Source organism: Talpa occidentalis, unplaced genomic scaffold, assembly GCF_014898055.3.
Source record: "Talpa occidentalis isolate TD23 unplaced genomic scaffold, MPIMG_talOcc4v2.1 talOcc4.9, whole genome shotgun sequence".
NCBI classification, from domain to species: domain Eukaryota; kingdom Metazoa; phylum Chordata; class Mammalia; order Eulipotyphla; family Talpidae; genus Talpa; species Talpa occidentalis.
The window spans coordinates 28,583,240-28,596,492 of NW_023605305.1; the positions used below are offsets into that span (position 1 = coordinate 28,583,240).

Below are 13,253 nucleotides of genomic sequence, written 5' to 3' on the forward strand. Positions count from 1 at the left end.
CTCAGCCTCTGCCAAATCAGTGTTAAGGACACAGCTAGCCTATAGAGGCCTCAGCCTTGACCAACGTTTAGCATTAATGGCTAGGTGGAAACAACATTGTTCCATGATGAAAGCTCCACCTAGGGAAGATGGGCCTAAAACCTATGTCCAGTGAACCCCAAACTGCCTCCATATTGGTGGCTGGCTTTTCCAGCAGGACAATGAATGAGTCTGATCTTGGTCTGTGCCTCTTTAGCATCTGTCTCAGTGAAGCTGAAATTAAGATGCCAAGAGAGAAGCCCAGGGCCCAGATCACGGGACAGGACACAGCTAGACTCAGAAGGAGGCCAAAACTTTGCCAAAATGATGGCAACCCCTTCCAGGTGATTACTAGACTGGCCCCTATGCTATTTCCACGGACTCAGGAGATCAAGTAAGTTGTGTGGCAACTACTCAAAAGATATTTTCCAAGTTCTCAAATGATCCCTAGATCTTAGTTCCCACAAAACAACAAATGAAAAAAGTTTGAAACAACATGTGAAGGAATGTAGGACTAAGAAAAAAGGTCAGCCCTTCTCCACAAACCAGTGTAGGTAACAGGTGGTGCTAGCTCTCTCCCTGTACACCCTTAATGTCTGCTTGACAAGGGGAAAGACATGGTTCAGTGTTACAGGCATGAATCCTTATTTCCATTTTTGGCTTACTTTAGAAGAAACCTCCAGAAACTAAATTTTAGAATCAGGGGATTCCTTGTACCCAATCTTGAGCATCCAACTACTTAAGCAGGTTCAACACAGGTGAAAGCCATCCACTGTGTCCAGCAGCAAATTGCCTGGATTACTCAGTAAAACTTTCATCAAGATTTCTCCCTGGCAATGTGGAGAAAGGAAGTACAGCTGGCTATTAGTTATGGGCCTAAGTCAGAATAGTGATAGTGACACTGGAGGGGGGATCATTTGTCTCACCCAATCCTGAAACTGTAACATCACCAAGAAAAAACCAAAGATACACACTTTCTCTCCTATCCTGATTGCTAGTAACTTTTTTCCAAAAATTTTAATCTATTACTATGTCATGGCCCATTCTAGTCCCTTTCCCAAGATAAGTGCTCAGGGTAAAACTCTCATTCACAAAACTAGAGCTTTCTTACCCGTGAGCCTTACGCACAAAGACCCTGAAAGAGGCTTCTCTAGCTCAGCCAGGATGCCTCACTGCACAGTTTTGGGCTCCAACAGCTGATCACTTGGAGTCTGTTACGGTTCCAGGATTGGTTCAAGAGGCAGCTGGACTCATTTGTCAAATGAGTGTTAACTGAGGGAGTTGGGCATAATGGAAGAAGGAGTAGATGCCTGCCCCCAACCCCATTCACCTACCTTCACTCAGCTAGAAGACTTAAACCACATGGAGCAGAAGATTCCTGGCCTAAAATCAGGGCCACTGAAGCATGAGGACAGTTTGTGCACACATCTTAATGGCAGGATCACAAAAAAAGGCAAAGATAAAAGCTTCCAGATGGCTTCTCCTGACAGTCTAAACTCCCAAATCATCCCTTATTCACCTTGCAAGTTTTGGAAAACACTATATGGAAGCACATGGGTACTGTGGTATGACCCTAGCCCTGGACACCAGAACCACTGGGTCTGTGATTTGCTGAGTTCCCTAACCACAACCTGGCTCCCTTCCTGCTACAGCCCTTGTCACCTATGGCTCCCTGAGCCCTACCCAGCAAAGGATGGGAGATGAAGGGAAATTAAACCATGTTTACTGCTTCTGCAAGGTCTTTAAATTTGAGGAAGCACATATAAGAATGTTGTTCTATATCAATATTTGGTATATCAAGCCATCTAAAAGCACTGAATTGCACCTTTTCTTTACTCATACAAACAAGTTACAAAAGTTTCAAACAACAGCTCCTCCTGTAGGCTAAGGAAACACCACACAAGCACCAACTTCATTTTATGATTCAAAGCTCACCATGCCCACAAAACAAAACAAAACAACACAACACTATTTCTCATCTCTGAGAAACAAGGGAAGGGCCAGAGTTACAGTGACCAATTTTTGTGTTTGTTAAAACTAACAAATTCTAGGTTTCCTTTCAGTTTCAAGTTTTGGTACAGAAGTGTGCATTCAGATACTAGTGCCGCCTTCTTAGTTCAGCAACAAATGCTGTTTTGCTGGGGTCAATTTGGTTTCTAAACATGATGCTTTTTTTTTAGAGGGAGGAGCTACTGAGATGCTGACACTCAACTGAAGGTGTTTTACCCTTGACTAAGATTCTTTAAATGAAATTCCAAACCTCCCGATTTTCCTTTGGTTGTCTTTTTCACCAAATGCTTTCTACCACAGAACCAAAACAGTCATCTTTGGGGGAGGAAGAGAGATGGCCAGATCACAAGAGAACTGGCAGAGTCATCCTCCTGCCACATGCTCAAGAATCTAAGACCAAAAAAAGACACTGACTCTATAGAGGCTTCCAGATACAATCTACCACCCCCGTCAAGCCTAATGTGATCTGTTGAGGATGCTTGGTTAAACAAAACAAGCTCCCAGTGAAACTTTCCAAAAAAACAACATCTGCTTCCAGCTTCGTATGTCAGTGCAGCGGCACAGCTGAGTCCCAGAGAACCTCAGGCCCTTTATGCCCCCATCCTGGCCAGCTGCTGCTCGGCCTCTCCACTTCACATTCACAGAATCACTTCTTGTGCAAAACAAGCAGTCTACGTAGAAAGAATGCCCTCATTGTCTAATAAAAACTGTAGAAAAAAATGCTAGAGAGCCACCTCTCTTCCCATTCCCCCTTTATCTGCAGAGCGAGGGCATCTGTGCATGGACAGGGTAGGCAAGCCTGACGTTGAGGGAGTCATTGTGCTGAACGAGAGAGGTCTGCTGGTAGTGGAGCACCAGCTCCTTCAGTGAGCTGTACAGGTTGTAGGGCTCTGCAAAGCCGTATCCCCGAGCAGTGCTGTAGATCACACAGTGCTTCACTTCCCCATCAGCCCTGCAACGACACAACCACCACAAGGAATTAAGACAGATAATGATAAAGGGAACCCAAATGGCCAGAAGTCTGGGAGCAACTGTCACACAAAGGAGAAGTGTTTTGTCAACAAAGTCTGCAAAATGTGACATTCATGTGTGTCCCTTTACCCCATTTTAGACAGCGATATCCTTCACCTCCCACCAAGACCTGGTGGAGCTGAAATGGATTAAATCATGAACTCTGGATATTCACTAGCAAGAATACACTAGAGAGGGACAGAACAAATCAACTTTTCTTAAGTGTATAAATCAATGGTTTTTAGAATATTCACAAGATTGTATAATGATCGTCATCTAATTCCAGAATATTTTCATGAGATAAACCATGTATCCATAAGCAAACACTGGTAACGCTACCCCCAGACACTGGTAACCACTAAACTACTTTCTGTCTTCTGTTCTGGACATTTTCTATAAATGGAATCATACAGTATGTAGACTTTTGTATCAACTTCTTTCACTTAATACACCATACTCAAAGTTCTTCCATGTTGTAGCATGTATTAGAGCTTCATTTCTTTTTATGGCTGAATAATATTCCATTGTAAGGATATCCCACATTTTGTTTACTCATCAGTGGATAGACACTTAAGTTGTTTCCACTCCTTGTCTATTAGGAATAATGCTGCTCTGAACATTCATGTACAAGTTTTTATATGGGCATGTGTTTGTTTCTTCAAAGATTTTATTTATGCATACAAGATCTGGGGTGTAGGCCAGAGGTGCGGGGGTGAGAGGATTCACCAGAGACAGAGTGGGGAGACAGGCAGACCTACTGAAATACACTTTAACTGCTGTGCCACCAGGGAGGCCCCTTGGCATGTGTTTTCACGTGAATAAATACCTAGGAGAGGAACTGTTGATAACGGTAATTCTGTTTAACTTTTTGAGGAAATATCAAGTTGTTTTCCAAAGTGGTTGCATTAATTTATATTTTCACCAGCAGTGTATGAGGATTCCAACTTTTCCACATCCTTGCCAACATTATTTACTGTCTGTTTTTTTTAATCATAGACATCTTAGTGGTACCTCATTGTGGTTCTGATTTGTAGTTCCCTAATGACTAAAGATGCTTATTGACCATATATATCTCTTCATTTTAGAAATGTCTATTCAAATCCTTTCCTTATTTTTATTTTTTATTTATTTATTTATATAAGCACTGGGTACAGTCAGAAGTGCGGGAGGGTGAGAGAATTCACCAGAGCCAGAGCAGGGAGCAGAGCAGGAAGAAGGACCAAAGTACATGGCTGAGGGGAGCAGCGGGTGGCAGGAGAGGTCTGCGCGCCATGTGGGACCCTCCTCCGGTGGCCATGTGGGACCCTCCTCCGGTGGCCGGGGAGCAGCCGGGGATCAAACCAGCGCTGCAGAGGCTGTGGGCAGCTTCACAACCCAGCGCTCAACCGCTGCGCCACCGGGGAGGCCCCCTTTCCTTATTTTTAAAATAGGGTAATTGTCTTTATTGTCCACAGTTCTTTATATATTAAACATCAGTTGCTTGACAGATATATGACTTGCAAATATTGTCAGATACTTTTTACGTACTAATAATCGTGCTTTTTCTCTCCTTTAATATGGTGTATTATTTTTTAATTTTTTTTTATGATGAACCACCCCTGCATTCCTAGAAAGAATCCTCTTTCTTAGTCTTGGAATATAAATCCTTCTTGATGTCACTGGAGTTGCTTTACTAGCATTTTGTTGCCTATATTCACGAGGGATATTGGGCCACAGTTTTCTTGTGATATCTCTGTCTTGTTTTGGTATGTCTTTTTAGGACAAATTGGAAAGTGTTCTCTCCTATTTTTTGGAAGAGTTTGTGAAGGACCTATATTAATTCTTTTAAAATATTTGATAGAATTCACTGGTGAAGCCACCTGGGCCTGGGCTTTTCTTTATGGGCTTTTTTTTTTTTTTTTTAAATTAGTGATTCAGTTTCTTATAGTTCTATTCAGATTTTGATTTTTTAATCCATTGGTTATTTAGGAGTATGTTGTTTTTTGATTTTCCTAAATTTCCTTCTGTTTTTGACTCCTAATTTCTTTCCATTGTGGTCAGAGAGCATATCATGATTTCAACACTTTTAAATTCATTGAGACTTGTTTTATGGCCTCATCTGTAGTCTATCCTAGGTAATGTTTTATGTGTGATTGAGAAGAATATGTATTATCCTATCCAAGTGATAACAAGGCCTGCTTAGCTAGCCCTCCTTAGCTTCTGAGATCAGATGTTTGATCAAGGTCATATGGCCATTGACAAGAATGTGTATTCTGCTCTTGTTAAGGGGAATGTTCTAGAGGTGTTTGTTAAGAGGTCTAGTTATTTATAGTGTTGGTCAAGTCTTCTATTTCTTGTTCTATCTAGTTTTCTATCCCTAATCAAATTTTTTATCCAAATGACAACAATAAAGATCACAAGTATGCACTCCCTAACCTAACAGAATTTTTTTTTAAAGATTTATTTATTTATATAAACACTGGGTACAGTCAGAGGCGCGAGAGGGTGATCTCGAGAATTCGCCAGAGCGGAGAGCAGAACAGGCAGACTGATGAAGTACACTGCTGAGGGGAGCAGCGGGCAGCAGGAGAGGTCTGCACGCCATGTGGGACCCTCGTCCGGTGGCCGGGGATTGAACCGGCGTTGCAGAGGCTGCAGGCAGCTTCGCAACCCAGCGCTCAACCACTGCGCCACTGGGGAGGCCCCCTAACAGAATATTATACACTCCTGTTTTGCAGGACTCTTGGCCTAAGAATGCTGTGGAGTTAAGCAATGTCTTCTCAGGCTTCTTTAACAGAAATTAAAATAGAAAAAATAGGAATCAAAAACAGAAGTTGATACTCTACTACTTGAACATTTTAATTTTGCTATTAGCATCTCCTGAAAAACTGAACTTATTCATGCTCCTCCTTCAGTAAATGTTCTAAGTATATTGAGAGATCACTGGACATAGGAGTTTTATGACTAGAGTAGCTGACAAACAAGTTGAAGTCTGTAATGTCAGACTCTTTGCTTCCAGCCATTCCTCAATGTAAACTTCACTATATGATTACAGAAGGTTTTCACAGGCAAGGGAAATCTACACCACTGTGAACTTGAGTCTGGTCAAGTCAATGGTTAATGGAAGGAAAATAAGAACACAGTTCCTCCAAGATATTTAAGCTGCAACTTGGTTTCTCAAGGATTAGCCAATCTGCTGGGCAGTTTTTTCTACCAGTGAAGCCCTTAACCCACAGACTGCCACCCAATAACCTGGGTAAGGGAGAAGGATGAATGAACTGAGCTTATTCCTTCCTCCTTTTTATTCTTAAAAGATCCCAAATCCGGGCTTCCCTGGTGGCACAGCAGGTTGAGGCTGCGCTGTGAAGCTGTCCGCAGCCTCTGCAGTGCCCATTTGATTCCCAGCTGGCCAGGGAGATTCCCACATGGTGCCGCAGACCTCTCCTGTCTCGCCCACTACTCCCCTCAGCAGTGTATTTCGGTCCTTCTGCCTGTTCTGCTCCCTGCTCTGTCTCTGGTGAATTCTCTCACCCTCCCATGCCTCTGGCCTGTACCCAAGTGCTTGTATAAATAAGTAAATCTTTAAAAAAAAAAAAAATCCCAAATCCTACAAGAAACATCCTTTCCTGCCATTTCCACTCAGATAATTTAAGCAGCATAGGTCTGAGAGAAATTAAATGTTTCAAGTATTTCTATCATTGGTTAACAATAATGCAATGCACTTTTCAAATCTTGCCCTATTTTCTTCTAGTAGTTACCCCATTATTCATCCTTTGATAGCCTAACTCAAAAGCCACTTCGTTCACAAAACCCCCAACCCTCTCTTTCCCCGCCAGAATTTACAATTCTTCATGTGCAAAGCCTAGTAATGACACCTATTTCACAGTGATTCTATTTACTTGGGTACTGTGAAACAAAGAAAGCATCATGCAACAGGAAAATGTGAACTCTGAAACCAGGTAAATTCCAACTCAAACTCTGCCTCCATGACTGAAGTAGGCCATTAAGGATAAGTAATCACATAAAGCCCTGAGCACTTGTTAATATGAATGTCTTCCATCTATTCTTACCACCTTGCCCTCTGAGGACAAAATCATTTTGTCATCTTTACTTGCATTCTGTCATATTCATCATTAGCACCAGTATCATAATAAAATTAGAAAATGTTTACTCATTATGTGTCAGTACTGATCAAAACACATTACAGTATATATTAACTCAATACTTAAAAACCCTCAAGTAAATATTATTATTATCCTTATTTTATAGATAAGGAAACTGGGCAGAGAAAGGTAAAATAAAATATATCTGGCACCAAAGCTTGCTCTCATAATCATTGTACTATACCTCCACTCTAAGTGGGGTGTTTGTTAATGGAGGCGTTTGCCTTCTTAAAAGGAATATATACAACACAGGTAAAGTATGACTGGGCATGATTAGTTGTCCCCAGAACTTCATTTTCTATTAAGAGAAAAATAAGCTTTTCCAAACTAAGTCTTAAAATCAACTTACAGAAAATACATTTTCTATCATCCAAACAGAATATTATTTAAGTACAAATTTTAGAAGTTTTTCTTCTGAAGTAAAAAAATTGCTATTTAATCAAGCCTTCCTTGATCAGACCGTGAAGACTAAGATATGCAAGAGACTATTAAAGAATTAAGGGATCTTTTCAATTGAAGATCTCACATTACTTTTCACAAATACCTGAAAGCCAACAGCAATGTTGCAGGGTCTAAACTGCTTACCCATTTAAATTTAAATCCCCCAAATAATTTCAGATAGCACTTCACTTCTCCAAAGGTAACTCTTTTCTTTATAAAAATGTATAGCCATGGGGGCCTCCCCGGTGGCGCAGCGGTTGAGCGCTGGGTTGCAAAGCTGCCCACGGCCTCTGCAGCACTGGTTCCATCCCAGGCTGCTCCCCGGCCACCGGAGGAGGGTCCCGCATGGCGCGCGGACCTCTCCTGCCGCCCGCTGCTCCCCTCAGCAATGTGCTTAGGTCCTTCTGCCTGCTCTGCTCCCCGCTCTGGCTCTGGTGAATTCTCTCACCCTCCTGCGCATCTGACTGTGCCCAGTGCTTGTATAAATAAATAAATAAATCTTTAAAAAAAAAAAAAAACTGTAAAAAAAAAATGTATAGCCATTATTATATTTTAACTAATTATTATATTTTAACTAATTTGATCTGAATTTTATGAGGGGTTGATTTTCTATCAGTGAGTGAGAAGTTTTCAAAAGGCCATGTCCCCAGAGAAGACTTACACAACAGAGCAAGCATAGCATCCTTTCTTGCTACTTTCCCGAATTAAAAATGCACCGTCAGGTTTCCCATAAAGCAAGTCCTCTGCTTGTACTCGATTGATATCCTCAACAAACCAAGTTTTCTCATCATAATGGGGCAAGTTTTCATCTTCCTCATTGATGAAATAGGTCCTTAAAAAAAAATTAAAATATTTAATAATCAGGTAACATCTCTAAAAGCAAATTCACAAAACTATCTTCTAATCTTTAAGCACAAAATGACAAAGTAAAATGTAAGTAGTTGCATGATTTTTTAACAACTTCGTTACTATGGTGCTGAAAGCACACAATTCACATGTCTCATTTGGTAAGTTGACACATGAATGTCTGAAGGAACAGTGCTTATGCATTCAGGTTTCATGTTGGGCAGGTCTCTGAATTCAAGCACCTAGAGAGTATTCTTCAGGCAATTCAATTCAAAAGAGATGCAAAGTTCTTGAATCAATGTCCTCAAGTGATATAAGAGCCAGCACTTAACATATTATATAAAGAAAGTCCATGTCTTATATTAGGAACAAGGCCCTCTGATAGAAAGGTACACAGAGAACTTACTCATCAGCATCCTCATTCTTGATTCCAAGCCAGGCATTCAGGCGCTTCTGTCTTACTCCTTTGTGATTGAGCCATCTGCCGGAAGGAAGACAGTACTGTAAGTATCTGCAAACACTGCCTGGGCAAATTAGACATGTTCAAGTCAGCCAAACTCCCAGAGTCCAAGAACCTCTTATTTTTCCCAGCCCCACTAAGAGTGGCCTGAGATTTACCCATGTTAGTCTATATTACTTTTCCTTCAACTTTCTGCAAAAAGCAGAAGTGCAAGGAGCTAATTGAAATTAGGTACTTCTCTCACTTCATTTTCCTTTTCCAGGTTACACTACCACAAGTATATAACTTGTGCTCAAACATGTGGGACATTTGTTTATGAAATCATTGGCTAGGTGAGCGTGGCATCATATTTACAATCTCTGCTAAGCCAGAGGACCCATTTCCTGTATGGCCTATTGCATTGAGTTTAAAATTCTAAAACAGAATTTCAAAGTCTGTTTTTGTACCTAAGCAAGTCACAAGAAATTCAGAATGGTAATCTGAGTAATTTCATCACTAGGTAAAGCACAGTATCTTAAAATGTATCAACATTTTACATATAAAATGATATAAACCATTACATTTAGTTCCACTGAGATGAATGACAGTCTAAAATTTGAGTAACGCATACAAACTTTCATTCATCACCATCCCCCAAGCAAGGCTTCTGATCATTCAGGTCTCAAATAGACATTTCCTCAAGGAGGACAACCCTAATTGTCCCAACTAAGGCAGGTCCCCATTTACTCTCTAGACTTTAGCTTATTCTATCACCTTCACAGCAGTTGCCTGATATTCATTATATTTCCACTTGTTTGTCTTTCTCACTAAAATGTAAGCTACTTTAAAGAAAGGAGCATGTCCTGTTCACAGCTATATTGTGAATAAGGTAAACAGTGCCAGCACACAGTCAATAAATATTTGCAGATGGGCTGCTTTTAACAAAATCTCCACGATCCTCTTGTATCTATCTGACCTTGAGGACACTAGACAACTTGGCATCACACCTAATTTTGAAGTTCTTTTAGAAAGATTTCATTGCCTTTTCAGTAATGCTTGCCCTTCGGTTAACCAGATTTTCATTTTTTTATGCTTAGTGATAGTGAAGCTGGAAAGCAACACGTGATCTTGATAAAATTTATTTAGTACAAACTGCCTTCTACACCATCACGTCTCTTAGCAAAATATTATCTTCTAAATTTCTTATCATCCAAAAATTTCCATCCTTTTTATTGTTGTCACTGTTACATATCTTTGTTGAAGAGATTACAAATTTAAAAATTTACAGTGACTACAGTAGTAAAAAGTTCAGGATAATGACTCTAACTGAAACAAAATACGTAGCACACTATGTAATCTATGGGAGTAGTATTTTTCTTGTTTATTTTTTTTATAATGAGATCACTAAGGTATAAACATGCTGGTCCAAAACCACACAACTAGTAACAAAACGAGAGAGTGTATGTTGGGTCCTTGAATGCTTTGCCTTAGATTTCTTCTTTAATGTCCTGCTTTTACATGTGATTTAAGCATTACTCAACCCCTTCTGGTTGTATAATTCTTCTAATGTAATTCTCTATATTTTGGAAGATTATTATGTACAAAAATTGCACTGATTTTGTGACTACAGGCATGCCACTTGATTGATTAAACTGTAAGAATAAAATTTTTATTTTACTGTGCAATGGACTTGTTCCTCCAACACCAGGAAATGCCCTCTTATTTAAAATGTTCATTTGTTTCAATAGATCATTTCCTTAAGATTTTGCTCCTGTGAAAATGTAGTTTATCCCTGATAATCTTTCTGAACTGATGCTGAACTGAACTGATATTGAACTGTTACATATACATTCTCTGTGCTTTCTATTAACAGAAAGGAGCAAAGCTTCCTATTCTGATGGGTATACTTAGATATAATCTTATTCTATACTTTTCTGAGGTGAAAGAATGAACACTTCTATCCTGTGGCAGATCTGGAAACACTCCCAATATTAAAACCCCTAATACAGGTAGAAATTCCAAAGTCAAGTGTCAATTTACAATGAGTAGGCATAGTAGACTTTTTTAGATACCTGGAAATGGGATGCTGCTATAACAAATACCTAAAAAATGCAGAAGCAGATTTGGAATTAGGCAATGGGTAGAAGTCGGGAAAAAGTTTTCTTAAAGAAAAGGATCTTTCGGGCCTCCCCGGTGGCGTGGCGGTTGAGCGTTGGGTTGCGAAGCTGCCCGCGGCCTCTGCGGCGCCGGTTCGATCCCCGGCTGCTCCCCTGCCACCGGAGGAGGGTCCCACATGGCGCGCAGACCTCTCCTGCCGCCCACTGCTCCCCTCAGCAGTGTACCTCGGTCCTTCTGCCTGCTCTGCTCCCCGCTCTGGCTCTGGTGAATTCTCTCACCCTCCCGTGCTTCTGACTGTACCCAGTGCATGTATAAACAAAACAAACAAACAAACAAACAAATAAATAAAAAACATGCCTCAAAAAAAAAAAGAAAAAGAAAAGGATCTTTCCTTTATTAGAAAGATAAGCATTCTGAGTAAAAGGCTTGAAATGAACAAACTGTGCCACATTTTCAACTAATTTCTTTTAATCACAGACCTCTTTAAGTTGAACCTCCCTTTTTGCTACAAGAAATCTTAGTATATCCAGGAAAGACCAGGAGAAAAAGAATTTTGGGGGCCACTCTCCATGGTATCTGCCCTTCTGACACAGCCAACTTTTACAATCTCCCAAAAATCCATTTCAAATACTATTGTATAATTTCTGAGTCCTTCAACATCTATTAACAATGCCAGAAACTGACATTTAAAAATGATTTTGGGCCTCCCTGGTGGCGCAAAGGGTTAACACGCAACCTATGAAGCTATCTGCAGCCCCTGCAGCATGAATTCGATCCCCAGCCAGGGAGCTACCCACATGACACAGCAGGCTCTCCTGACTTCCCTGGTGCTCCCCTTAGCAGTGTAGTTTAATCTGCCTGTTCTGTTCCCCACTTTGTCTCTGGTGAATCCTCTCACCCCCCACACTTCTGGCCTGTACCCCAGTTCTTGTATGCATAAAATAAATCTTAAAAAAAAATAAAAATGATTTTGAAAAAGAACAATTCCAATAAATATGTTAATTCATATTTAACTTATTGTAGTTGAATAATGCTTAGATCACATGTAAAAGCAGTACATTGTAGAAGAAAAATCTGAGGCAAAGCATTCAAGGACCTAACATCCAATCTCTTGTTCTGTTACTAGTTGTGTGGTTTTGGACCAGCCTCTCTTTGTACCTTAGTGTTCTCATCTTTAAAAAAAATAAATAAAAATAAACAAGAAAAATACTACTCCCATACATTACACTGAAGATCTCTTAAGAACAAAAGAAAAGGGCCTCCCCGGTGGTGCAGCGGTTGAGCGATGGGTTGCCCCACAGCCTCTGCAGCACCGGTTCGATCCCCGGCTGCTCCCCGGCCAACGGAGGAGGGTCCCACGTGGCGCGCAGACCTCTCCTGCAGCCCGCTGCTCCCCTTGATAGTGTACTTCGGTCCTTCTGCCTGCTCTGCTCCCCGTTCTGGCTCTGGTGAATTCTCTCACCCTCCCATGTTTCTGACTGTACCCAGTGCTTGTGTAAATAAATAAATCTTTAAAAAAAAAAAGCTTTAAAAAAAAAAAGAATAAAAGAAAAAATATAGTTGGTATTAGCATATCTTTACCTATTCCACTAGCAAGTAGGAAAAAATATGCAAATATACAATTTGCATACTTACATTTATGTAAACTGATGTAAATGAGCTGTGTTTCTAATGGTCTAACTATAATTACCCTTATAACCCCACTACTATCCTTTAAGAGGGAAGAGTTTGTTTTTCAATCCAAGAAAGGATTAAGCTAAGCAGTCTCCGAAGAGGGGGATTGGAAAAGGTACTTTGAAACTGGAGCAGTAGTCCTAGAGAATTTATGCCTCTCTAGTTGAGATTATTTCCCCTTCAAAAAAAATTACCTTAAATTTCCCTCTACTGAAACTCACCTGTTCTAATCTATAGCTCACATCATGTCTCTTCTCCCTTACTCACACAAAGAAATCCTAAAGTCTATGGAAAACTCAGGTCTTTGCTCTGTCTTCTCCTGCTAGGAGTTTGAACTGATTTGTGTTACAAGCACAAAAGCATAAACACATTTCCTAACAGTCTATTCATTACCCAGAACTAAAATCTAAAATATCTTCCTTTCTTATGGATTTGCTCCTTCTATGAAACAATCATTTATTCGTGTAAAAATCTAATCCAAACAACTTATTCTGATAACATAGCCTTCAATTTGTATTTGAATAATACCTCTATATTTAGTCAAATCAAATACT

The 13,253-nt window shown here is 40.2% G+C and overlaps 1 protein-coding gene across 2 annotated transcripts in view; it reads right to left on the reverse strand.

The window, feature by feature from the left end:
- Positions 1 to 2,765: 2,765 nt before the first annotated feature.
- PIK3R3 (phosphoinositide-3-kinase regulatory subunit 3) overlaps positions 2,766 to 13,253 on the reverse strand; it is a 60,991-nt gene continuing 50,503 nt past the window's right edge. For both annotated transcript variants that reach the window (XM_037501078.2, XM_054691284.1), the window contains 3 exons: positions 8,875 to 8,949; positions 8,284 to 8,454; positions 2,766 to 2,980 (listed from right to left, as the gene is read on the reverse strand). In XM_037501078.2, the coding sequence (XP_037356975.2) occupies positions 2,782 to 2,980; positions 8,284 to 8,454; positions 8,875 to 8,949 (445 nt within the window). In that variant the 3' untranslated portion in view covers positions 2,766 to 2,781. The remainder of the gene's footprint in view (positions 2,981 to 8,283; positions 8,455 to 8,874; positions 8,950 to 13,253) is intronic.